The sequence below is a fragment of the Seriola lalandi genome, unplaced genomic scaffold, assembly GCF_002814215.2.
Source record: "Seriola lalandi dorsalis isolate HSWRI2012SDOR001 ecotype SW California unplaced genomic scaffold, Sedor1 jcf7180002054928, whole genome shotgun sequence".
NCBI lineage: Eukaryota > Metazoa > Chordata > Actinopteri > Carangiformes > Carangidae > Seriola > Seriola lalandi.
In genome coordinates this window covers 23994-51336 of record NW_019525480.1, presented here as the reverse complement: position 1 = coordinate 51336, position 27343 = coordinate 23994, and the positions used below count along the sequence as shown (strand labels likewise).

General features: G+C 39.9%; 3 protein-coding genes across 6 annotated transcripts in view; all 3 read right to left on the bottom strand.

Moving 5' to 3' along the window:
• The window catches only part of LOC111644286 (odorant receptor 131-2-like), a 2769-nt gene extending 1841 nt beyond the window's left edge, over positions 1-928 (bottom strand). The window contains exons 1-2 of the mRNA XM_087170095.1: positions 779-928; positions 15-248 (exon numbers count right to left, since the gene is read on the bottom strand). Coding sequence (XP_087026221.1) covers positions 15-248; positions 779-928 — 384 coding nt within the window. The remainder of the gene's footprint in view (positions 1-14; positions 249-778) is intronic.
• Positions 929-2894: 1966 nt separating this feature from the next.
• On the bottom strand, positions 2895-5925 carry LOC111644262 (odorant receptor 131-2-like). The gene is made up of 3 exons (XM_023393061.2): positions 5776-5925; positions 4213-4419; positions 2895-3893 (listed from the first exon to the last, which is right to left on the bottom strand). The coding sequence occupies exons 1-3, from the start codon at positions 5923-5925 to the stop codon at positions 3333-3335; spliced, it is 918 nt and encodes a 305-aa protein (XP_023248829.1). The 3' UTR covers positions 2895-3332.
• Positions 5926-11675: 5750 nt separating this feature from the next.
• Positions 11676-27343, bottom strand: matn4 (matrilin 4). Of its 4 annotated transcripts, XM_087170097.1 has the most exons (16): positions 27213-27343; positions 24673-24848; positions 23599-23757; positions 23103-23334; positions 21489-21611; positions 21049-21171; positions 20337-20459; positions 19012-19134; positions 18275-18397; positions 17740-17862; positions 16266-16363; positions 15952-16083; positions 15436-15619; positions 15198-15350; positions 14484-14586; positions 11676-13282 (listed from the first exon to the last, which is right to left on the bottom strand). In XM_087170097.1, exons 1-16 carry the CDS (start codon positions 27292-27294, stop codon positions 13222-13224), a joined length of 2118 nt encoding a protein of 705 aa, XP_087026223.1. In that variant the 5' UTR covers positions 27295-27343; the 3' UTR covers positions 11676-13221. The 4 variants fall into 4 exon arrangements, with proteins under 4 accessions (XP_087026223.1, XP_087026224.1, XP_087026225.1 ...); XM_087170098.1 differs by lacking the exon at positions 19012-19134; XM_087170099.1 differs by lacking the exon at positions 20337-20459.

Here is a 27343-nt window from a genome sequence, read left to right as displayed (position 1 = left end):
GTGCAGATCTGCATGTGGCGAAGGGGGAGGCAGATGGCGATGTAGCACTCCACCGCCATGCAGGCCAGGTTCAGGGGGGTGTTTTCAGTGGTGAACAGAGCAAGAAGGATGAAGGTGCAACAGATGGAGACATTGAGTTTGTAGATGGTATAGCTGATGACAAACAGGATGATGGTCAGCGTCACTTGCGTCATGTCGTTGACCACCAGGTGGATGAAAAGGATATACCGAGGATTCGTGTAGAAGATCTGGAGGGTGGAAACATAGCACATGCAAGGGGAGAAAGAGGTAGAAAAAACAGCAGGGATATTCTTTCAGTTTTGGCCAATATAGATTCATGATTTTGACCTCAGGTCCATGGGCCTTATTTCTACCTGGTCTTACTAAGTGTTTTCCTTATCTCAGTTCTGTCCACACTGTGATCAGATCTGTCTCTGACTCTCCTCAGTGACAGACTGTAGCGAGACCTCAACCTCATCTTTTTTCTGTTTGTTGACAATCTAAAACTAAAGCTTAATGTTGTTTTTATTGAATAGTAACACACATGACTTAACAATGACCACTTATGACAGTAATAGGTTTTCCTCTCTGTACTTTCATATTGGACAGGCAGGGGTGACATCACAAACTCTACTTTAACATTTTTCTTCAGTGTATGTCTGTGGTTCCTGAAGAGCTGATGATGATATAAACAGAATTTGTACTTTTTTTTTTTTTTTACCAAGCATTTAAATAAATTCACTATCATTGGCAACATGTCAATAAAGGAAAATCAGACCTGGTGTTTGCGGAAGGTGTGAATGAGGCCTGCATTGATGTAGTTGATGGAAATCCCGAGAACCACAACAATCACATTCTTGGTCAGAGCTTTAGAGAAGGAATCAGCTTCCCAATCAGACACTGTCACATTGGCAGACGACACATTCATCTCTTGAAAGCCGAAGTTCATCCTAACAGAAGAGAAAAGATAATACTATTAATATTGTTGAGATTTTTTTTATTTTTTCAGGTTTTGCACAGTCTGTCCTGCTGCTGAGTCCGATCCTCATTTCATTGCTTTGCTTACTGTACATTGGCAAGATAAATGCTTTTAAAGATAATAAACTGAATGAAACACAGTGCTCTAATATCACTAATCTGACATGTTTTATATTTCTGATGGAAGTAAATCAAAATACTGCATAATAATTTGATCATTACTGATTCTTCAGATCTCAAGATTCAAGCTTTGAATTTGCACCTTCTCTCAGTAAACATCTAGTCTGTGCTAAATGTTGTGTGTAGCAGTGGTTACTTGTTCTAAGAGGTTCAGTTCAGTGTGTAAAATGTACTTTGTGGAAAGTTTGTTATTACAACAAACACAAAAAGGTTATTTTAAGTTAAAAGGTAAAGTAGATAGCTGCTACATGAGGGTTAGTTAATTAATGTTAGTGTTGCATCTGTCATTGTTATTCATACCAGTGTGTCTGTTCAGGGTTAGCAGCCTGTTGAACCAGCTGATCAAAAGTTTATTATGAGTGCAAAGACAACACCAACATCTTGTTGAAACAAGTTTCACTCTGAAGTTTCCTCTGTGCCTTGCTCTGCTGCACCATCTCTATTTATAACTAACTAACAGTGATGAAAACACTGCTGCAGAAGGTTTGACCTGATGCATCATTTGGATAAAATAGAGAGTGAAAGACACTGATGACAGAAATAAAACAAGCTAAATACTGTATGCTCATAAATAATTCAAATCTAATCCATGTGGTGAAAAGATTCTGCAGCATTAACACCGAAAGAGACAAAAGTGTCTGTTCTTCTTCTTCCATCTTTCTAGTCGTTCAACAGTAACAAAAGAAAGACTTACACCTGTCAATTTAAGTTTGTATCTTAATTATATTTTGGAATGAACTTGTCTGGTGCATCACTCCCAGATCATGTTCACAGTAAAGTTATGTTTGAAGTTACACATAGCTGGTCCAACAGCCTACTGATTTGTAAGGAAAGTTTAGTATTTAACATCAAACTGTTTCTTGCCCTGTACACGGATAGATGTGAAAAAAGTTAGTTTGCATGTGTTTCACAATCAAACAGATCAAAAGCTTTGAAAATACACTAATATCTGTTCTTGTTACATGCCTGGACATTGAAGAAACTGTGTGGTGAGTTAAAATTTGTGAAGATCAATTCTGCATTAGAGACAAACTCACCCCAAGCTGACAATCAGGGCATCAATCTAAAATCTAAAAGTCATTATTTTACTCACTGGAACTGAAATTAATACATATAAACTCAAGTAATGAAATAAAAGAAAACAGTGTGATGTTGATGAATATTATCCTTTCAGGTCCAAATTCAGCGGCTGGTTCAGATGAGTTTTATTCACTGCACAGTGGAGACAGATGATCATAACAGGGTGGTACAATCCTGTCTGCAGGTCATCATTTAGAGCAAGGTTATATACTATTTGCATCAAGGCTAGCCTAGAACATTGGCTTGTGGGCTGGGCTAATGAAGATGTCTGGGTGACAACAAGGATGAATAGGAAAACCTAATTGGCTAATTAACAATACATTTTAATTCAATCTGCCAGTTACAAGATCGATTGTGTGAGTGTGAGTCTGTGTGTGTGTGTGTGTGTGTGTGTGTTTGTGTGTGTGTGTGTGTGTGTGTGTGTGTGTGTGTGTGTAGATTTAGTTTTAATTCTGTATTTGTATTAACACAAATGTAGAAACATAAAGCACAGGCCTCTCACCTTTAACACATTCATACATGACTGGCAAAGTTTTGTGAGTTAATTGTAATTAGCGATATAAAAAGGTTCATTTCATTAATTCAGAAATATCAAAGAAGTCAATTTAATCAAATGAAAGCTTTATTTGATCACATGACAACACTTGCGACTAAAGTACATCCACAACTCTGTGTTGAAGTGTTTTGTCTTAAACAATATCAGAGTCTCAAATATGAGTTTTTTACTATTTACTATCATTTTATGGACAAAACGATTCATTGAGAAAGTAACTGGCAGATTAATCAACAATGACAATAATTTTTAGTTTGTAAAGTAAAAACAATATAAAAGGTCAGCAAAAAAAAATTATATTACACAAGTGAAAAATCCTCAACAAACAGGCCTGTGTCAGGAAAATTATGACTTGAATCAGAATCTGTAGTGTTAAGGTTGGACACCCAGCCCAGATTTGAACACATCATTAGTTAAACTTTTTGCTGTAACTTCATAAACAAAACCAAAAAAAACAAATTCAGCCTCAGTGACCAAACATGTAGTTTCCATCTCAACTGAGGAAAAGTTTTTAGAATCTGACTCTTCCGTGAATTGATGCTCATTGTGAGCTCACTGTACACAACAGATTCCTTTTCAGATACCTCCTGAAAGTTTTGTCTCGTACGCCATATATGATTGGACTAATGGATCGTGGCAGAATCTGTACTATGATATATGTAGCAAAGAGGGAGTCAGTGTAATTCTTAGGGAACCACAGGTGCAGAGCATGTTTCAACAGGGGTTCTGCATATGTTGCCATACAAAGCAGCACCTGAAACCCATGGAGGAGGATTGTGTTTCTGGCTTTCTTAGCATCTTTGCTAGCTGTCTTTGCAGTGAACAAGACCTTGAAGTAAGTGTAAAAGATAACAAACCAAACTATAACAAGATAGATGATATAAGTGATGTCCCTCTTCTTGATAATGAGGGGATTACGAAAGACAGTTTCCCTGAGACAGAAGACCCTGGAATGGAAGAAGTCCAGTGGTTCTGTGGCCAAGGTGATGAAGAGATCAGGGAGAACAGACAACATGCTGGTCGTCCAGATTAAACCAATCAGCATCAAAGTCCTCTTGACGGTGCAGATCTGCATGTGGCGAAGGGGGAGGCAGATGGCGATGTAGCACTCCACCGCCATGCAGGCCAGGTTCAGGGGGGTGTTTTCAGTGGTGAACACAGTAAATACGATGAAGATGCAACAGATGGAGACATTGAGTTTGTAGATGGTGTAGCTGATGACAAACAGGATGATGCTCACTGTCACTTGCGTCATGTCGTTGACCACCAGGTGGATGAAAAGGATATACCGAGGATTCGTGTAGAAGATCTGGAGGGTGGAAAGATGTGTATAAGAGACAGGTCCAGATTAAACCAATCAGCATCAAAGTCCTCTTGACGGTGCAGATCTGCATGTGGCGAAGGGGGAGGCAGATGGCGATGTAGCACTCCACCGCCATGCAGGCCAGGTTCAGGGGGGTGTTTTCAGTGGTGAACAGAGCAAGAAGGATGAAGATGCAACAGATGGAGACATTGAGTTTGTAGATGGTGTAGCTGATGACGAACAGCATGACGGTCAGCGTCACCTGGATCATGTCGTTGACCACCAGGTGAAAAAACAGAATATACCGAGGATTCATGTAGAAGATCTGCAGGGAATAAAACATTCTTAAATTTAATATCATAATGAAGTAATATATGGATCCAATGAATTTCTTTTTTTTTTTTTTTTTACAAATATGGCTTCAGGCCTAACTGAATGTTTCCAAATTGGGTTTGTTTAGATTCATCCTTGAATTTTAATCTTTCTGTGTTATTGAACAGTAATACACAGACTTCTGGTCTTTGCAATGGAAAAGCAGGATCTGAATGGGTGATGTCACAGATCATACATCTTTTTTCTGTTGTCAGTGTTTCCTGTAGAGCTGCTGGAAATGTCCTGTTTGGTATCGAGGCTGATCTGGACGTGTTTTAATGGACTGACATGAATAGTTACTGTTTTTCTATCAAAACTGACCAAGAACTTAAAGTCAACTGATTTAAAGCTACAGTGAGTAACTTTTTACTAAAATGCTTCACAAACATATCTTAATGTGGACAGGTTCTGTCAAACACTGACTCATTGAACAGCCTGGCAGCAGTACAGAGATATTCCTTCCTAAAGTTTCTGAGTGAGCCTCGGCCTTCTAACCAATCAGAGAAGGCCAGAGTCAGGGGGCGGGAGCTCAAGGTTGTCAATCAATAAGTCAACACTCTTCTGGTCCACATTTGGACTGATGATTTAACCTGGGATAGTTTCATGCCAAGACATAGAAGTGATCTAACTGAGAAAAATGAACCAACCTGCCTGAAATAGCTCCACCCACTATTTTAGCAGTGTTGTTCTACTATTAAACTTTTATTCATATCATATTAATTTAATATCAATTAATTTTAATATTAATTTAAGGTGGTGAATTCTAAGTTATGAACCGGGACGCCCAAGTAGATTTATTTAGAAAATAAATATTTTGTTGGTACATACATTTAATCCACACCATATTAGGGCTGAACAATATGAAAAAAAAAAATCATATTGTGATTATTTTGACAGATATTGCAATTGTGATATGAGTCACGATTTTAGTGGCAATGGTGATTTTCTTAAAACATATTTATTCAAAAGTAGAATATGAATATGTAGAATATGATTTCTAGGCTGAAGCATCTCTGTTGCTTCATTTATAATGATCTGTTGTGACACATTTTACCAGTTTATCAAAACTGCAGCTCCTACAATTTGGATATTGCAGTTGGCCATATAATGATTTCAATAATATTTTTGATTCATTGTTCAGCTCTATTGCATATCTTGTGCAGCTATGAAAATATAAGTCTGATCTGAGTCTGATAAACCTAAAGGACTTAAACTGGGGCCAAAACAACTTGAGCGGGATATCACTGATTAATTATTTCCCTATTAAATGTTTTATTAGTATGTGCAGGTAATGAAAGGAATGAAATACCTGGTGTTTGCGAAAGGTGCGGATGAGGCCTGCATTGATGTAGTTGATGGAGATGCTGAGAACCACAACAATCACATTCTTGGTCACAGCTTTAGAGAAGGAGTCTCGATACTCTATAACCACAGTCACATTCGCAGATGAGACGTTCATTTCCTGAAGGCTGAAGATCCAATAAATGAGAAAACATGATGGTATATATTGAGAATGATTATAAAACACAACAGCTTGTGGTATTGAGTCATAAAATAATCCACTTGTCCCCAACGCATCCAGAAAATCCCTGTATTTCAGCCAATATTATAATAAAGAAACAACTTGTTTGTTAAACTAAAAAGATTTAGTTGGATGTCTTTTTATTAAACAGGAAAGTGTTGTACGTTATAAAATGTTGATTGTTAAAATATGTTTTAAATTCCAAGTTTCCCAACTGTTATTATTACATCTAAGTAGGGAATGACTTCACGTCATGAGAGCCACAACAGTGAGTCAGAGATTTACATAATATAAATGGAATTGTAACAATTTACATCATTTTTATTTGCAGTATTTATATAAGTATTCATAATAAAATAATTCAAATTCAACAATAACCTCAAAATTTTAAAAACTAAATGACTTGAAGACACTTTTGGAGATGGATAAGTGTTTTTTTTAAGTTAGAGTGAAGTAAAATCTTGCAATTATTATTCAAAAAGAAAAAGAGTTGTACATGATCTTCACTGTCTTCCTTTCCACTAACTCATAAAAAACAACCTGATTAAGAATTAATAATCATAGCAGACATTTGATCAGGTCAATTCAACATCCAGTGTCGTTAAAGCACCAGCAACATTAATGTTTTGTTTTCAATCGTTTTTGAAGCTTTAGTGTTGAAGCTCCTTTTGCCAGATTATTTGTATCTGAGGTTTTGACCAATCGTCATATTTCTTTGTCCAGCTGACTCGGATCAGAGCTGTGAGAATTAGAAGAATAAACTTTCCTGCAAATGAAAAGGAAATAATTAAATTATACAGCAGTGAAACATACATAAAGAGGCCTGTGTGAGCCGTCTCACATGTCTGCTGTTATTACTTTGTGTAAACACTGACGATAGACAACCAGCCGACCTGGAGAACAGGCCAGTTCAAAGCTGTCAGAGGTACGAATAAACAGATTAAAAGGTCATATCATTATTGTTTCAATACTTCATTCATTTCTTCTTCTTCTGTGATATGTTTGAAGCCATATGACTGCACAGAGCTTACCTGTGCTTACCTGGGTCAAAGTGTTGACATCTCCTCAGATCTCAGATCTTTATGTGATTTGGTTGGCAATCGTCAAAGGATTTTGTGTGTGTGTGTGCGTGCGTGCGTGCGTGCGTGCGTGCGTGCGTGCGTGCGTATTACAGCGTGTATATTTATTTATTTGTAAGTGCACATTTCAACCTACCTAACCTACTATGAATCCCACGACTCGTTTCTTCACCATGACGTTGACATTTGTGTCTTTTTTGTGTGAAATATCTCGACAGCTATTGGACGGACAAATTTGACATAGACGTACAGACTCAGAGTTAATTGTAAAAACTTTGATTATCATCTGACTTTTCATTTGGTGCCATCATCACCTAAACCACCAAACGCCAAAGCCCCAACCAACAACTGTGTAAAAAAAAAAGAAGAAGAAGAAGAAAAGTTTTAAAGGCCTCAGCAGAGGTCAAAAGGGTCAAGATGAGTGGATGACATAAATAAAGTTCACCAAAGTTGAAGTCCACAGGTAAACCCTTCTCTGATTCGCTTGAATCCTCATGATGAATCAAATCTGTGTGAAAAAATCCCCCCTGAACCAGCCTCCCTGAAGGTTTCATTCTTTTTTTTTACTGTGATTTCCAACATCGTGGCCTCAGACGCTGCGGAGCCTTATCGGCCTTCTTATCATCCGATTCGTGTGACAGCCATCAGTATTATTCTGTGCAGGTTCTGCATCATGATGATTGCGACCTCATTTGGTGTTGTTGTGTAACATCGTGTGTGTTCAAGAATTTCCTCAGTTGATGTCCAGATTAAAGGTGATTCAGTAAATATCTTCAGTCATTGTTGTTTAATCAGAAACTGTAGGGATCCTCATCAACAATATCAGCGTCTTCTGTTTATGCTCTGCATGTGTTTAGTTTGAGTTGATTATTTGAAATGAAAAATCTTTCATTTTATGGTGTTTAAATCGACAATTTAATTTTACAGGAAACAATGGACAATTTAATGTCTCCCAGAAACTTTAAAGACCGAGCTGTTTAATGTTAGAGGGAAAGGGAGGGAAACTCCAGCAACACTTTATTGTTTCCCCGAGCGCCTTAGAAATGTGAAGAAATCTCTGCTCTATATTTGGTTTTGACATCTCTGCAGATTTTTTCACTCAAGAAGCAGAAGTTTTCCTGTTTCGTGCCTCAGCCCCACACTTCTCACCATATTGCATATAAACTTACTGTCAACAAGACTTTTGTTGGACTTTCCACAGGAAGGACCTTCGGGACCTCCTGACATTTTCAGTAATCCTGGGTGTATTCAGGTCACGTGCAGGACACGGAACAAGAAACCGTCTCATCTGCCCTCATTAGGCCCTGACGCTAAAGGTCACACACACTGGGGTAGCTTGTTATGTAGCATCCAACATGCAGTACACACACACACACACACACACACACACACACACAGAGCATCAAAGGGATTTATTAGATGTCTTCTGAGAGTTTCTCATCGTCATTAAAGGATCTTCAGTTACAAGGAGCTGGTCTCGACTCTATTAGCTGTGATATTTCAGATGATCATTTAGGAAATGGCTTTTTTTAGTAAATTAAAAACAAGTTGCCTCATCGTCAGTAGAGAACAGCTGATTGAGTTCATTAACAAGGTTGTTTGAAAACAAAAGTATTCACAGTGGACATGCTCTTTGGTCGTATCAGCTGTTAATCCACCAGGATGATATTGTTCCTCTCTTGTGCGACTTGTTTGCTCTTTTATAAACTTTTACTACAAAACAAATTAGAAGAAACTTTGGAGCGTTTCAGAGTTTGGATGTGATGATAAAAAGTTTTCCTTGAAGTTGTTGCATCATCTCACACTTCACAAGAAAATGTTTGAGTTTCTGAATTATTTTCAGCAGCTTTAACTTCCTGCTTTTATCCTCAATCGATCAAATTGAATGAGTTTCCATACTGTGTGTACCAATGTTTACAGAATACCAATTTGTTGATTGATTAGTCAATTAACATTCAAAATCTTTGATAATCCTTTAATTGTTTAAGTTTTTTTTTTCAGGTTTCAGATTGTCGGTCAAACAGAACAAGACATTTGATCATTAAGGACTGAGAGAAAATGTGAATCAATTAATCGTAACAAAGATATTTGGCAGATTAAACGATAATAAAAACAATCATTAATTGAAGCTGTAATTTATATATGTCAGTTTTGGCTCTGATAAATATGTGTTAATGTGAAAAATGTGGGAACTATTTTCTGACAGACCAAATGTTTAAAGAGTAAATCCAGATCAATCAATAATGAAATAATGAAGAGTAATTTTCTGCAGCCTCACTTTCATTTACCAAAACTCAGTTTCAGTAAAACTTCTGTTACACTTGGTGTTGGTTGTTAAAAAAAAAAGAAAAACCTCTGGAACAAACACGTCTTACATCACAGTCTGTTGAGAAAATGTGTTTAATGTCATCGTCAGTAACGACGCTCTTTGTTTGAAGCAGTAAGTGATCCCTGTGGAGCTGCTCTTCAAACACAGCTAATACAAATCCACAGGGAATTAGCTCTGCTCCTTTAACTGTTGTATGACTTTCAAAAGAAAGAAAAAAGAAAAGAAGTTAGCGAACCCGTTGAGAACAAGATTCTCATCATCAGGAAAAGTTTTGTCAGAATGTTTTCAGTTCTTTAACGTTAATCACCCAGTAACTCATGTTTTAAAAACATCTCTCTCATAGTCAGAGATTGTTAGTGACACAACGTAGATTATGTGTTTTATCCTCATGTATGAGTTTCTCTGAAATGTATAAATTCATTATGTAGTCATTTTTGTTGTTTTAGTTTGACTTCTCTCGTGGATTGGACTGTGTATGTTTACAAGATTCATTACTGTATTGTTCTTCCTGCAGTACACGATATAATGTTGACCTGTCACTGGTGATTCTTTGTTCCTGGCTTGAAACACAGTGTAATTGATGCCACATTCATGTCATTTAAAACATAATTACAATCATCCATGAGGGAAAACTGTTCACGTCGACCTCAACAGCTTGAAATTGTTCTATAGTTTTACAGCTGCTTCCCATAAAAACCTCAAAGGCCAGCTGCTTGACTGGAAGTATAAAAGTTGGTTAGCTACATACTAGGGATGCACCGATCCACTTTTTTCACCACCACCGATACCGATATCTGAGGTTTAGTATCTGCAGATACCGATCCGATACCGAACGAAGGACTGAATTATTACCTATCAAATGGTCTTATAGTGCGAGAAAAAAAAAATGGGATCATTCTTCTGTGCATATGATTTGACTTCCCTTTTCTACAAAACAAATAAACAGATATAAATGTTCTGAGTCACTTATTTATTTAACAACTGTGCACCAGTACAAAAATCTTAAACCAATAGCTTCTCTAGCTCGGTCAAACAACATGTAAAAAGAAATACAAATGTCACTGGTATAAAATCCAATGTAAAATTAAATATAATAAATAATAACAAATAATGACGGAGCTGAAATTGAGAAAATAAACAATAGCTTTACTGGCTTGGTTGGTAGATCAGCTCTTTACAATGTTTAGTGCAAATGGGAATTAAACATGCATTTAAAAAACAGATGAATAAACCAATAGCTTCACTAGCTTGGTCAAAACTAAAAAAATGAAAAAAATAAGAAGTAGTCCAAATTTGTCAGGTTTTTTCACCACTAAAAGGGGATGAAGGCCCTTGGAGGAATACCAGTCCAGTCCGGGTAGCTGCGATCGCGTCGCCGGTGTGTGACCCAGGAAGCTTGTAGCATTTAGCATCGCGCTGTGGCACGTGGCTCTCATCCAGCCAGTGTGCAGTTAAACTTAAAGGTGACACGGGGGAAACGTCAGAGCTCCAGATATCGGTTGTAAAACTCAGAGCTTTGGCATCTTTTATCTTCTCTGATATGTCTTTACACACTTTTCCATACAGCTCAGGTAGAGCTGTCTCAGACATGTATTTCCGGCTCACCATGTCGTACCGTGGCTCCAGGTGGCTAATTAGCAGCCGGAATCCTTTGCCCATCCATAACGACGAGGTTCAGTATTCTCTCTGTGATTTGTTTTGCCTGCACACTGTTAGTTGGAAAATGTTCACTTCTTTCTTTCATCTCCATCAAAGTTAGCTTCTTCATACCTCTGCCCTTTTGTTTGTTGAGTTCAATAAACTCGGCATGCTCCTTGACGTGAAATTTCTGGAGGTGTTTGATTAAGTTGGTGGTGTTGTAGCTGGAAGATTTAACACCGCCCCTCGGAACATTCACGCCACAAGTATTGCATATGGCCGTCGGACTTGCAGGCTGAGATAGCATGAAAAACCGCCAAATTTCCGGTCCTTTCGCTCGCTCCATCCTGAACAATATGGCCGTATTGTCTTGTTTGCGTATGACGCACTCACAGCATATAACACAGAGCTAAAATGAATAGATCGCCCCCTATTATCGGGTCCATTGTCACCGATACCCGATCTAGATTTTTCTTTTATATCGGTACCGATACCGATAACGATATCGGATCGGTGCATTCCTACTACATACAGCAGCTATGCTCCTGCGCACAGTGAGTGCACATAAACACACAATAACCCAAGGCCCTAAAAACATGGAGAATGAGACCTGAAATATAAAACAACACATCTCTCAGAAATGAAAAGTTCACTCTTTTATTGCCTTCTGTGCCGTAATACAGGGATTCATCAGAAAAATACAAAAAGGTAAAGCTATTAGAAAATATACAAAAACATACAGGCATTCAAATATAAAGGGCTATGACTTTGTGGTGGTCTTTTTTATTTTTATATAAAACTGCAAGAGTGAGAACATCTACTATAGTTGAGGTGATCATATTAATTTACATACAGTGGCCTGATGAAACAGTATAATTGACACACAGACAGATTTCATATTATTTGAATTATTGATTGAATATGTGTAATTCCCTCTTGCTAACGGTGGCAGGCAGCGCACTCCACAGCTGGTCGGTCATAATTAACTGCCTCAAATGCAAAATGTTTGTATGTAAAAGAATTGACAGACGTGTGAAGGTTGAAATGTAGAAAGTGCAGAGTGAAGAACACATTTTATTCACGACAGAAAGCTCATATTTATTTTGGAGTAAAATACAACTGATTCTTATAATATGAACACCTCAATCAACAACAGACCACAGCTTTAAGGAATAGTGATACTTTATACTTCTAACTTCCCTTTTTTCAAACTTTAACCCAGTTTCCTCTTCAGCAGTTCTCCCCACCACAAAGCCCATCAGACGTGCCATTAAAATTAGTTTTCTATGGGAAAACAAGAAATGACCCAGTAACCAATTTAATCTCGGGAGTGGTAATAACACTTCATTTTAATAACTCCTGTTCTCCTCCCTCCAACTTTATTATTTGCTATTCTACTGTTGGTACAAAAGAAAACAAAATCTGCTATAAATACATCATATTTAACAAACCGTACAAAACAGATCAAGTATAAACAAGGCACTAAGAGAAACAGACAAATGGTGTGTGACTGTGAATGAACACTGATGTTTTCACTGTGCATGTATCTACAGTACGTTGATTACATCAAGTTTACAAAGATGCCGACATGCCTTCAGCCCTCTCTGTGTGTCCGACTGCACAGATGATTGATAACGTGTTACAAGCAGGTTGATAACACGTTTTAAAATCTCGTGTATTTATCCTTAATTCTGTTTGTTTGTTGACACACTGTCGGTTTACTGTAGCTTTCAGATCCCCAGAGGTTTAACACACGTGTCCCGGGGAATCTGGAAGATTTAATATTCATCTGTTTTATGAAAACATTTGTTTTTCGTCTTGTAACGACTGCCTCGCACAGTGACAGGAGTGAAAATGGATGTAGTGTTGTTGTGTTTTGTTTTTGTTTTTTTGTTTGTTTGTTTTTTTTAAGACACAAAGTTTACAAATTATGTCATTTACATCTATACCAGAAATATGAATCTATATCACAAGCTTTCAGATAAATGTTGTCCTCATAAACGTGAAGATCAACAGATCTAGTGAAGGCTACAAAGGCTTTGTGAGAAGACACTTTGGATTGTCCATTGATTAGAAGAGTTTCTGATTTCCCCTGTGAATGATCTTTCCGGGATGTGCCCCTCCTCCTCCTCCTCATTCTGTTATTCTTCCTCTGTGGCGTGCTGTTCGCTCACTCTGATCACCAGATCACTTCCTGGACAGAAGCTGGTTTTCCAGCTGCTCCAGACGAGCAGTCATCCCAGTCAGTGGACGACTGATTAAGGAATAATAAAGACGTAATGAGGGCGACCTGAGAGCCGAAGGGTCGCTGCTCAAATGCCCTGAGCAGCGAGTCTCCGGTTCGACTCCCAGCTGGTCGAACCATTCGCTGCATGTCATTCCCCAACTCTCCCTGAATTCCCTGTCTCTACTGCTTCTGTCAAACAAAGGCATAAAATACCCAAAAAACTATTCTAAAAGAATAAATAAACAGAAATAAAGCTATAGCGTATTGAAATTTACTGTACATAAATACCTTTATGTACATCCATCAGATTTTCTCAGTTCACAAACAGCTTTTCAAATCATCTCACTATTTTTCAGAACTGAAAACTGACCAAACAACTTGACTCATTCTGTACTTTTCTTACTATCAACAAATGTCATGATAACACCAAAAAAACACCTCACAAATATAGTTTCATTTCTAAAACATGTATCTTCGTAGTATCTGTAGTTTTCAACAAACTTCAGATTGGAGGAGATGCATTTGTTGGGGACTACTTTCTGCGGTGGATTAATCTACATTTGTTGCTCTGGTGAGATTTTACAATAGCAGGACGATGTGTGTGGGACTGAGATAAGATGAACCACAGTGTGTGTGTTCATGGTGATGAAGGAACATGTCACCCAGTACAACAGTGAGACTCACTGATGTGTTAAATGATTTTTAGGCTCCGTAGGAATCAGACGTCCATTATCAGGGTGTTTTAAACAGGCGTAGTAAAACCATTTCATAGGATTTGTTGGGGCTGATGTAAGATAAGCGTTTGCCAACGGACCTGGCTCAACACACTCAGTCCAACTCAGTGAAAAGACAGATGGATATAACATCTGTAAAATGCATTATCTTGGCCTCTCGGTCAGTTTTTTTGTATCGTCGCTGAATTCAGTGACTACATGCAGTTTGGCAGATTCCACATGGTGACGAACCCGCAGAGAAATGTCACTCAAATAAGGTGCATTTTTCTCTCTCGGGCCTCGGGTCATTATTCCTGTTTGTTCCTGATTGAACTGCCACCAACTTCCTGCACAGATACAAATTAGAAGCTGAGGTTACCGAGGCTTCAAAATCACATTTGATATTAGATACAGTAGAAAAGGTATCTTCCTTACCAGTTCTTTACCTGAGGTTACCTAAGGTTAGAGAACACCCTGTGTTTGGCGACAGACGTTTAAAAAGGATATGTTTCTGTGTGAGCTGCTCCAGGCTGCTCATGGTGGCCTGCTGGAACTCCACCAGACTCTCACAGGCACATGGGTCCTTCACCTCGATCTCCCCCTGACTCTCCTCTGCCGATTCAGACAGAGAAAAGAGAGGACACAAGCAAAACATTATCTATTAATACTTTCACTTCACCAGATTTGTCTTGACGATTCAGTTATTCATCACAAAACATGAGGTATGATGCACTGCTGCAGTTTAAAACGCAGCCTTATTGTTCTGTTGGACCACATGAAAAGAAAGAGTTAAAAGTCTAAATTACAATCCTTTTCAGTGTGGACTTATTATATCATATTTTTAATAATACTGTATATTCTGTTGTTGTTGAACACTTTAGTTCTTTTTCTCCAACTGTCATGTTGTGTTTTCGTCAGTAGATGGAGCCAAAGACCAAGACATCATTACAGCACACACTCTGGGACTCGTGTCACGTGAGTCTCATCTTTTTAAATTTTCCTTCATGTTGAACAAAATCCTTTGAAAAGAATTATAATTATTAATATTTCATTTTAATATCATGTTTAAGACACTGAAATGTGGAAACAGTGGTCCACTGCTAAAACATTGATAAATTAATATTTAGTGAGATGTTGAGTAGTGTTATATGTTTAGTTTTTTATGTGGCTCCTGTAAGTTGTCAATATGCTGCACTGCAGTCAGGTCCAGGTGAGTGTCGTACCTGGGCAGACGTTGAGTTTGAGGTTCTCAGCGATGGTGCTGATGGCGGTGAAGTCAGTGGTGTAGTAGAAATGTTTCTCCACAGGCTCAGATGCGATTTCACGAAGCTCATCTTCTACAGCTTTTCCAACACCCACAGCGTACATGGTGATACCTGCACACAAACACGCACGTCACAAACGTACACTTAAAGTCAGTTGATCTGGGCTGACCCTCGCACTGGTCTCCTGGAGTCTTACCGGCTTCTTTGGCTTTCTTGGCGAACTCAGTGATGTCATCCTGGGAGCGACCGTCTGTGAAGACCAGTCCGATTCGGGGGATGTTGCGGCTGAAAGGACGAGCGCCCTCTGCCTCTGAGAAACTGTTCTCCAGCATGTGTTTGATGGCCAGACCTGTCATGGTGCCTTTCTCCATGTAATCAACCTAGAGAGGGACAGAGACAGAAACATTGATGAGGACATAATGTGATGAAGGCGTCTCTTTCTATGGGCTGCAGATTACTTCCTGTTTGACGCCCATGAAATAAAAGTCTTTGAAGGAGTGAGTATCTTTTATAATTAGATTATAATCAGGATTTAGACTGTAAAGCCTCAGTTTATTTTCGGCCAGCTTCAATTCAGACTTCAAATATTATTAAGATGATTGATTTGCTTTATGTTGCAGGTGCCTGATACTTTATGTGCAGTGGTAGCTGGTGATGCATCTGGTATTAACACATAACTGAACTGAAGATAATATGTAGAAACAGACTTCACCTTCATGACTGCAGCTTTGATCTCATCAGCAGAGTGGTACATGTTGAGAGGGAACTCTGTCCTGACCCGGCTGGAGTACTGGACCAGACCAACTCTGGTTCCATGAGCAGACACGTCCAGAGAGTCCACAACCTGAGGCACAGGAGGAGGTGAGGGAAACTCGTCTGACTCATCTGACTCATGTGCTTCTGTTATTATGCACTTTTTTAAATGTCAGAGAAAATTCTCATTCAAAAAAAGGCCTTTTTAATGAGTGAATGAGAGTGAGTGATGATATCAAAGTGTTCCAGATGTTGAATGAAAACGAGCCTGACCTGGTTGACAAACTTTTTGACCAGCTCAAAGTTTTGAGGGCGGACGCTCTTGGAGCCGTCGATCAGAAGCACCAGGTCAATGTTGGCAGACTTGCAGGCTGAAGGACAGAGAGAGAAGAAATAACATGATAATGAGCAAGTGTGATGGTAACGTAGATACATTTGCTCAGGTTTGTTAGCTAACGAGCTAACCGCACACATTTCCATTGGTAATGTCAGTGTTGATTGATGTGCTTCAGTTAACATGCACTTAAAGAGAGCAAGTTAACATTATGTGACATTTTTAAGTTGAAACAACTTCGTGAAATGAATTTAATTTATTTAACAAGTGGATACAAAGTCAACATAAGTTAAAACAAATTGTTATATTTACTGAGTTTCTTCAAGGTGATCTGTTTCCTAGATTTTTTAAAGTAAGATCAACTTGTCATATTTTACAGTGTACAGTTTAACAGCTGTTACCATTATACTTGAAAAAATACTGCCAATATTGCCCCAATATTTTGTATCAGTATCAGTTTAACTCGGGTATTCAGACATTAGTCAGATATTTTGCTCTTGGTTGTTTTGGTAACTATTAGAGTTGTCATAGTAACAAAGGATGTGCTGCAGTTGATTATTTAATGGCAGTTGGAGCAGATGCTCCTACAGTATAAATGTTGGATGATAAATGAGACTGTACGGCCACAGATCTCCACAGGAAGGTGTTGTGTGAAGGTAACTGGCAGGAACTTTGGTTTCACTCCGCCTCCCCAGGGAAAAAAAAAATTCCACAGACGATCATCATCCTCATCATCATCATCGTCGTCGTCTCCGTCCAGCCAGTTTCTCCCAGACATAACTGAGCTGCTTTTAACATCAGCATGAGATTTGGTTTATTTTCTCATCCATCTTTGTTTCATCCCCTGAGAATCAAACCCTCCTTTTCTCTCACTCTGATCACAATCTGGACTCTTGATGATTTTTCCCTTCGGTGAAGCTCATCATGATCTGATCTGATCTGATCACACCATCATTGATCCGGGCGACATTCATAACAGAATTGTTTAATTTTGGCTTAATGTATGTCAGAGCTCAGCAGCAGAGGTTGTGCACAGAGTAAAGATTCTCCTCTCACCAGAGGCCTGGAGACATATCTGTGATCTACAGTGCTGTGTGTTCGTTTGTTATTTTGTGCTTCTTTTCTTTTTAATTCGCTGATCAATCTAAGTTAACTGATAATGATGTTGACTTCCTGTTTCTTTCAGCCCTTCTTCCCACATCCGTCACCTGCAGCATTTCTTTGTGGTCCCGCAGGACCCACGGGATCGTAACCCCACTCCAGCAGAGCGAACTAATCTTACTGACGACGTGGCGACACTGATGAGGTCTGAGATGAACCTGCTGTTCTGAGTTTGCACCTCAGCGACCGTTCAAGCGCTTCACATGGTTTTTTATATTTCACAGATAATCCTGCATCAGCGCGTCGACTCACTGCCGCAGCTCTTGCCGTCGTCCTGCAGCAGCTGTCCGTCCGGGCAGATACAGTAGTAAGATCCTGGAGTGCTCACACACTGGTGCTCGCAGCCGTGCTCCACGGTGTTACACAGGTCCATGTCTGCAAACACACAGTTCACAAACACATCACATTTAAATTACAACTGCACAGACACGTGACATGCAAACCAGCTTTGGGAGAAGTTTATATGAGTGTTTCAGGAAACTCAGACAACTGTTGTTTATTTACATTCAACCTCAGAAAAGCTCAGAAAACATGGCTGCAGGATTAAAAGATATCTTTTAATCTTTTCCACCTGTGCAACTCCAGAGAGGTTATAGATTCACAGTCAATGACGAATCAGAAGGAAATGTTAGTCAAACATCTGATTCTTGTAGAGTTTACATGATCTGAAAACATCTTTTCCATCAAAGCCAACATGGATTACGTTTTTAATCAGGGACAGAACAGTGAGACAACCCCAGCTAGCTAAGGAGAAACACACAATGTTAACTGTGAGACATTCACTGACTTGTGCAGGTCTTCTTGTCTTTGTTGAGTTTGAATCCTTTGTTGCAGTCGCAGGTGAAGACGCCCGGTGCACTGATACAGATCTGTTCACAGTCATGCTTCCCCTGGGCGCACAGATCAATGGCTGAATCAGACACACACACACACACACACACACACACACACACACACACACACAAATTAATTATTTTACAATTGTAATTAATGGTGTAGTGGAACATTGGAACATTTTCTTTGTGTGTCTACGAGCATGAGCGTGAGTGAAGCCAGAAGATAAAAAACAGATTTCTCTCTTGAATCCATAAGGAAGAACATTTCTCCTGATCACCTGCTTTACAGACAGTTTCAGGCTGAAAATTAATTATTTGATTGATTAATAAAAAAAATAGTCCCTGAGTCCAAACTGATGTCTTCAAAATGCTGATTCAACCTGAGCACCAGGCCGAAGGGATTTCATTTACAAAGACATGAAACAGAAGCAGCAAACAAGGAAACAGGAACTGTTTGGTATTTTTACATGAGACTGACATTAATGATTGATGGTCAAAGTGATCAGTGACTCATGTGATTGAATAATTCAAGTACTTTACAGAATATTAAAGATCAGGAGGAAAGAATGGGCTGCACTCCTGCTGTGGGAGAGACGCACCAGGAGCCACGTAAGTGTGTGTGTGTGTGTGTGTGTGTGTGTGTGTGTGTGTGTGTGTGTGTGTCTCTTTGTGTGAGGGCCTGACTAACGTGTGCAGGTCTTCTTGTCCTCATTGAGTGTGTATCCTTCGTTGCAGTCGCAGGTGAAGACGCCCGGTGCGCTGACACAGATTTGTTCACAGTCATGTTTCCCCTCAGCGCAGAGGTCAATGGCTGAATAACACACACACACACACACATTGAGTTAAAGTGTGTGTGTCTGTGTTTGTGTATGTTGAAGACACAGTCATTTTATTGCTCTTATAAAAATAAATCTTCCAGGAACATTTTTCAGTTTTTTTCTGTGTAACAATATAAAAACATTTATTTATATTTGAACCAAAAAGTATTTTTAGTTGTTAGATTCATGTTGGATTCAGCTGGAAGAGAGAGGGAGAGGAAATCAGACGCAGTGAAGCTCAAATATTGATCCTGGAAATGGAAGCAAATATCCACTGAATGAAACTATGAGCGATCATGAGGTTTACTGAAAAAAAATCTGTGACATTGTTGTTTTGTTTTTTTATAATAATATACAATTACACATTTGAGAGAAACAGTCAAAATCATAATTGACTGTGACTCCGGCATCATTTTGTTTGTCACCTGTAAACGACCGTGCGTGTTCAAATGTAAGTTATAAACCAGGTGTTTTGAAAAAGAACAGCTGAACCAGCCGGAGCGTAACGATCTTCTCTTCACACAGTGGCTGTGGTATTTGAGCTAAATGGACGACACAATTACACGGTGTGTTTCTCTTTCTTTGAAGATCTCTTTGGCTTCGAGCGGCACACACAGTCAGTGTTTGGTTGTAAATCGTTTTCTGTCAGTGAGATCACAAACTGCAGGTGGAGCTGAAGCTCTGAGACATGTGTGTATGTGTGTATGTGCGTGTGGTGCATGCATGAAAATGTACAAACGTGTTGATCGCACACGTTCCCCTACACACAACATGCTTGTTTGTGAATACAGAAAGCTTCAGGTGTTAGTGGTATTAGTGTGTGTGTAGTTTTGTTGCTGTGTTTAGGCCTCGGCTGATGTGGGTTTGAAACATTGTGGGTTAAAACTTCAAGTCATAGCATTTAATGATGGTGAGACACTAACAATCATTATTAAACTTCCTCCTGTGCGTCTATTAAAAGTCATTAATATTAACATTTAGAAACATGAGTTGAACATGACTAATGTTTGCTTTCTGTTTTGAGGTTTGGAGTTTTTGAAGTCTCATGACACTTCTGTGTTGCCACCTTCTTGTGGCGGTCTACATTACAGACTGTTACCATATTCCACAGACACATGTATAAGAAGATTTTTAATTCATGCGTGTATGTTAGCGGAGGACAACATGAGTTCAGTCTCACGTTTGCACCACTCACCCTGGCAGGTCTTGCCGTCGTCCAGCAGCCTGTATCCCTCGTTACAGCGGCAGTGATAGCCACTGAGCACACTCACACACTCATGATCACAACTGTGGTTCCCAAACGAACAGTAGTCGATCACTGAGGGGAGGAAAGCAGCGAGGCCGTAAGCAGCAGAGCGAACAGCAGCCAAACGAGTGGGATTGTGTCTATGTTCCCTTTGCCTCAGACAGCACCTGTAGGCTTTTATTCTGAAAGGTTGATTCATGCGATGAGAGTGCGAGGCCTTCTCAAAATGACAACTAAAGTAACTCAGGTCTAAATACTTACGAAGTTAAAGCTACGTTTTTTTCTTAATAGAAGTATTTTAGTGTTTGTGAATGAAACTCTAGCAGGACTATACAGGTGTAAAAGGATCTAGAGGAGCATGTGGTGTTGCATGATTTCATATGCAGGATGAGGTAACCCCTCATGTCCACGTAATCCTTTTACTGTGACAAACTGCAGCAGGAGGAACATAGAACAAACCCACCCTCAGCTTCATGAAGCAGCAGAGAAATCAGCAGCTCGTGAAGATCACAGTCCATTTCAGCATGAATGAACACGACATGAATTCAAGCCAAACACACATGTCAATACGATGCCAGGAGTTTTGTAACTGTGATATATTGTGTTTGAATTTCAGCTTCTACGTGTGTTTTCTGCATGTGTGTGTTCACATGAGACTGACTTGAGCAGGTCTTCTTGTCGTCGTTCAGTTTGTATCCTTTGTTGCAGTCGCAGGTGAAGGAACCGGGAGAGCTGACGCAGATCTGTTCACAGTCGTGATTCCCCTCAGCACACAGATCTATGGCTGAAACACACACACACACACACACACACACACACACATTGAGACGTAAGGAGCCACGATTTTCATTATGGTTAAATGTGGATTTAAAAATGATTTTACTTTTTGATGCAAGCATCTTAATTTCACTTCTATCATCCATGTCTATGGTTCTTTCTGTGAACCATCAAGCCAGCTGGTACCAGCACAGAAAACCTACTGTAAGTCTATTTCTGTGTCTGACTGTATGTTCCCTCGTATATTATCTACACCTTTATCTGAGCTATAGTTCAAAACAAATTGGAAATGTCCCATTGTCAGTATTGTTGTTTATTTTTTACCTGCACAGGTTTTCCCGTCGTTGTTCAGAGTGTATCCGGGCAGACAGAGGCAGTGGTAGGAACCAGGGGAGCTTTCACAGATGTGCTCGCAGCCGTGATCCGACTCCAGACACAGATCCACACCTGCAGCACAGGTGAGGTCAACGTCAGCTTCCATACTGTGACATCAGCTTCAGGACAAGTAGCTGCATTATCAAAACTCCTACATGAACACACTGTTTTCTGACAGACTCTGTGTTTCTGTGGGGGTTTTGTTTCTGAGCTCCTCCCACTGATGGGAAGTAGGCGGGGCTCTGGTGGAAAAAGTCAAATCTGATCAAACCACACCCCCACAGTAACAGATGAGGCCAATTATCTGAAGACTTTTTTTCTGAATTTAAACTATTTATTCCTGAATATTTTGATTTGGTCCTAAGACACTGACAGACTCATGATGGACAGTTAAAAAAAAGAAAAAAGACAAAGCATCAAAATGGATGCAGCAGATCCTGCAGACTACAATACCCACAGTGCAACTGTTCGGTGGAAGATTCGGGTGAGTTATGCTAGTAGCAGCTAATGTAGCCTGGAGCTGCTAACCTCAAGCTGAGATGAGGAGCAAAGTACAACAGGACATCAGTTCTCCCGAAGAACATGGAATTTCCCTTTAATGTTTTAAAGAAATACTTCATTTGATTTTGAAGTTTTCAGATGCTTTACTTCCATCAACTCAGCAGATTACCAGAACAGCTGTGTCAAGATGAATTATCTTCAGTTAATTATCCAGTACGTTAACTTTTTGGAAATGCATTTTCTCTGAAAGAGTAATCTGAACTCGGTCTGAACCTCGGCTCTTTGTCACAAACATGTTTTTTTGTATTGATTGCTTAATTTATTTCTTCAAAAACATTTTTAAGACTTTGCCTTTGTTCTTTTCCTTCCACGACTGAGGAAAGCCAGAGATTTTTCCTCAGTCTAGAATAAAATCAGTATGAGGAAATGTTTTGCTCTTAAGGGATTTGAGGCGTCTGTTATTAAAAGTATTAAGTTCTGTGGGGTTAGATGGGCATAGTGATTTTTTTTATTCTGGCTAGACATTAATAGTGTTTTTAATCACATAGAGAATCTAGTGTTGCCCCAGGGGAAGCCAACAGCATGGGACTTCAATTGCAGAGACTTGGCTGCAGGTTTTTACTTGTCTTATGTTGAGGTGACTTCAAATAAAAATAATCCACCAGTGGCGGAAAATGTGAAGGTTTTAATGGAGATTTTTAAAAAATGTGACATCAAATCCATAAAGAATTAATCGTCTCATAGCTCCGGTATTTTATGAGCTTTATTTTTGTCTGTAAAAATGTTTGTGTTCTGTTCTCACATAAAACTCTGAACTGTCTTACAAGAAATAATGTAATAAAACCTGAAATTATACAACTCATCCAAACCAAGTCAAAGTAAACCATGAGCCAAATGCCGTTTCATTTGTCTTAACAGCCACTTTTATAGACATCTAACCGTGTTTTAAAGATCCTGCTCGGACTGAAAAATGCTTTTGGTGAACACAGTAATTAAAATGTCAAAGGTATACTTTGGGTTTTTATAGACAGTGAGGTTATTTCCTTTCCCCCGCAGCCTTACCACAGAGCTTGTCCTGGAACTGCAGTCCAAACTGGTGAATGAGATCGAATGACTCCACCAGGAAGACGTGGTCTTCAAATGGCGGGGACGCCATGGCTCTCAGTGATGTCATATCGGCCCTGGCCACTCCCACAGCGTAGATCTCAATGCCTTTCTCTCTGGCCTCCGCTGCCACCTCGGCCACACGGTCCTGAGGGCGTCCATCTGTCACGATCACGACCACGTTGGGGGCCTGAGGGGGAGAAAACCTCATGATCAGAGCCAAGATGAGGTACTGAGGCCATTTCAGAGGAAAGAATCCTCATCATTGACTTAAGTGAAATGATATGAACTGTTTCTACATTATGTCACAAAGACGTAAACCGTTGTAGCTGAAGGATTTCAGATCAGGATTCATTCTATGTCTAATTATGTACTAAAACTAATAAAACAGGATTCCTTGTCAAATAACTGATGCATTTTCTAGATCCTGCTGAGACGGTGTGGTCCTTCGTACCTTTGGCCTGTCTCCCCCCTCTACAGTGAAGGCATTATCCATCACGTATCTGATGGCGAGTCCGGTCATGGTGCCCTGAGCGAGGGGGATGATCTGATTGATGCCTTTCACCATGGTGTCCAGCTTGCTGTGTGTCTTCAGAGAGAACTCACTGCGGACCTGCAGACAATAAAGGTCAGAGGTGAAACGAAGAGTCAGCAGACAGTGTTCAAATCCACTCATCATGTTTATCAGAGCAGAGCCAAGAATTATCACCACTGTCAAAACTCAAAACTGCACAGAGTTAGAGGAGGGAAGAGAAAGAAGTGAGAAGCTACAGACAAACACAATGGTGTGATGCACTTCCTGCATCACACGGTCCGTTCTTAAAGCTCCAGATTTTCTTCTTCTTCTGTCTTTTATTTGAAGTGTTGATCCATAAGAAGATATATTTGTGGTTTTAAGAACCAAAAACCATCTCAGTGTAGTTTTACATCTCCTCTCTCAGGCTTCTCTCTGGAGCTCTAGTAACAACAGGTCGGTGAGCCAATCAGAAGAGAGGAGGCTCTGAGCCTCTCTTCTGATTGGCTGACTGTTTTCTGGGTGATCCAATAAAAATATAGCAGATTTCAGGTAAAAACACTCAGAGAAACCAAATCCTGCAAGGTTTGGATGGTGGGTCCAGGTGGGCGGGGCTTGGTGACTGCTTTGTTGTGACATCACAAAGTGCCAGAAGTCCTGACGGCTGGTTTTAAGGCTCAGTTTCTGAATACAGGCTGTGTGCATTTCTCTGTGGACTGAGGCTTTGATACTTTCACAGTATTAATATAGAAGCTAGAGCTGATCTATAATCACACTACACATGGACACAGACTTTTAGACTGGGAGAGCTTTAAAAAACTCAGCCAATTCCATTCTGAGTGAAAGCAGCAGTAATTGATCGTTCTGATATAAATTAGAGGTTCGTCTTGTCAAAAATTGATTCAACACTTTGTAACTAAACTCTAAACAGAATCAGTAAAAGGAAGGTTTAAGAAGAAGGACAGAATGATGTGGATGACAGATGAAGGTCTGGATATCGTGCGCCTACATTACCTGGCTGGAGTACTGAACCACTCCCACTCTGGTGGCGTTGAGTCCAATATCTAGGGTGTCCAGGATGTCGATCATGAACTTCCTCATGGTCTCAAACTCATGTGGCCTAACGCTGCGGGAGCTGTCGATGAGGAAGACCAGATCCACTGGACCAGACTTACATTTCTGCTCAGGACCTGGAAGGAAGAGTAAGAGCAGGAATTATTGACATCATTTTTTTATCAACTGCTGCCTCAAATACTCAAAAGGAACACCAAATGTAGATTAAAACGCCACTGAAAATAGTCCGAAACAGATGCATACTTTACTCCTGTTTAGGTATCGTTTGCTAAACACTACAGTGACCAGCTGTTTTTGGACTCTTCATTAGGAACCAATGAGAGCTGAGAGCCAGACTGACACATTAGTGGTCTTGATGTTTGTTGACATTAATAAAATATAGAATAACACCAGTCACATCCTTTATGTTGGAGTAATGACGTCCCCTTCAGGGCAACACCTCTGTGAAGTGTCTCCTTCTGAACAGACAATGACCTACAAGGAAGAATTTTTCTTTTTTTTTCTTTTTTCTTTTTTATCTTAAATTGTGCTTTTACTGATGTCTTCCTGTCGTCCTAAGTGTGTGTGTGTGTGTGTGGTTTTCAGTTTTACATTTGTCTGGAATGAAGCACCAGCAGAGGTCTTCCTCAGACTGGTGTAACTTTCACATTATTTACCACCTGACCTCAGGTCTCCATGACTTCAGCTGCCACACGGCACCTGGTTTTGTCTTTAATTTCCCGGCATCGCTGTGAACGCACTCTCGAGGTGTAACATCATCTCGGTTCAAAAACACAGTAGTCATGAGTGAGGTATGAAGTGAGCTTGTGTTTGCAGTGTAGCTTTATGAGTTGGGAAAGGATTGTTTGATTTGTGCACATCCAGAATTTCTTCACAAAGGCTAAACTGGGAGTCATAATAGAAGAGGCCGTGTAAGTGAAAGCAGACATAGGATTGTTGTGGATCTTTAGTTTCAAACAGACATGAGCAGTGGCTGGTTTTTAACGTCTTAGAAATATGTCTACTACATTGTCTGGTCATATAAATCATGTCAACCTTCAGCTGCAGACATAATGAAAACCATATCCAAATGTTTAGGTCTGATATGTCCCAAAACGTTAATGCCACTAAAGATTACATAGACAAGATTTTAAACATTAATACAGCGACAGAGAAGTTATATACATTTTATACATAAAGATAAAGTGGAGTAATGACGTCCTGAGCAGAGAACAAAGCCACACCCCTTCTGTGTGTGTCGTAATCTGAGCTTCTCTCGTCTTTGTTTTGGTTTCCTGGACGGCTGTTTGTGCATGTTAGTGCATGTACGTGTGCATGTTAGTGCGTGTCAGTCCTGTCCTGTTAAACCATTGGTCCTCCCCACGTTTCAGGGACTGCCCACACATGAGATGGCACAGTGCAGTACGCAGCGTTCAGGTGAAAGCAACCTTTCAGAATTTCCTCCACTGAAGAAGAAACTACATTTTCATCTAAAAAGGCCTCCGACAAAGAAAGAGCTGAGAGCAGAGCAGAGGCGGACTGGACATGGGGACTACTGGCTCAAATCCTGGTCAGTGGACCGTCAAACATCCATAAAATTTTTACCGGCTCCATCAGTGTCACTCATGCGGCCGGTCCCAGTGGATCAATCCAAGGCTGAATTTCTTTCCCAGTCTGACCATGGAGCCAATATTGGTCTGGTTTCCTGAGATGGAGAACTGTATGAACTACTTAAGGGTCCAGCTTCACTCAGAACTGGTTCTTCTTCTCCTCCATGTGTAAGTATCTTGACGGCTACATGTTACATGTCTGTTTTTATTAGTGCCCAGTTCGATAATTTCCTTTTACCCAGGAAAATGTTCAGCAAATGTTGCTATCGCTAGTTGGCTAACTGTCAGCATTGATGTGGAGCATATCACAGCAGTGCTAGCGTGGGCTTGTTGTCTCTCGTGCTCACAGTGTAACTTAATTCAGTTGAGCTTCTTGTTGTGTCACTTTCACTGTCCTCCGTCACACTGAGAATAAGAACGGAGGGGGAAGCAGGAGGTGTGGCTGATGAAGCATTTGTTTTGGTCTGAAATGCTGGTGTTCTTGCGCGACATCTTGTGGTAATGACGATCGTCTACAGAAGCTTAAAGTAAAGTCAGGATTCACATGCTGGTGAAGAGTCCTGTGCGGTGCCCATGGTGGTCGTCTCAAAGTTTCTGAAAGCTCAGTTTGTGAATTTGGGATGTACACTGAAATTTGTAAAAATGCACCCAAGGACCTTTTTCTGTTGTCTACTATTTCTTATTCCGAAAGAATTACAATGAAATGCACAAAGTACAAAGTTTTTACAGATGAAAAACAGGCAAAGTTCATTTATGTTCTCTAAAGCATTTCAAATGCTGTTTGCTCAATTTCATGATTTCCATTTGAAGGAAGCACTTGTGCCCCATTTGAGAGGAAGAGAGTAAAAAAAACAGTCTTTCTTTTGTCTTTAACATTATCAGGAGACTGACCTGCTTTTGGCCTGGCGGCGGCGAGGACTGCCAGGGTCAGCAGAATGAATCCACTCAGTGCTCTGAGCTGTCTCATCTTCATCCTGATGATACTGATCTAGCAGACAGGCTGGACTCGGCTGGAGCTGGAA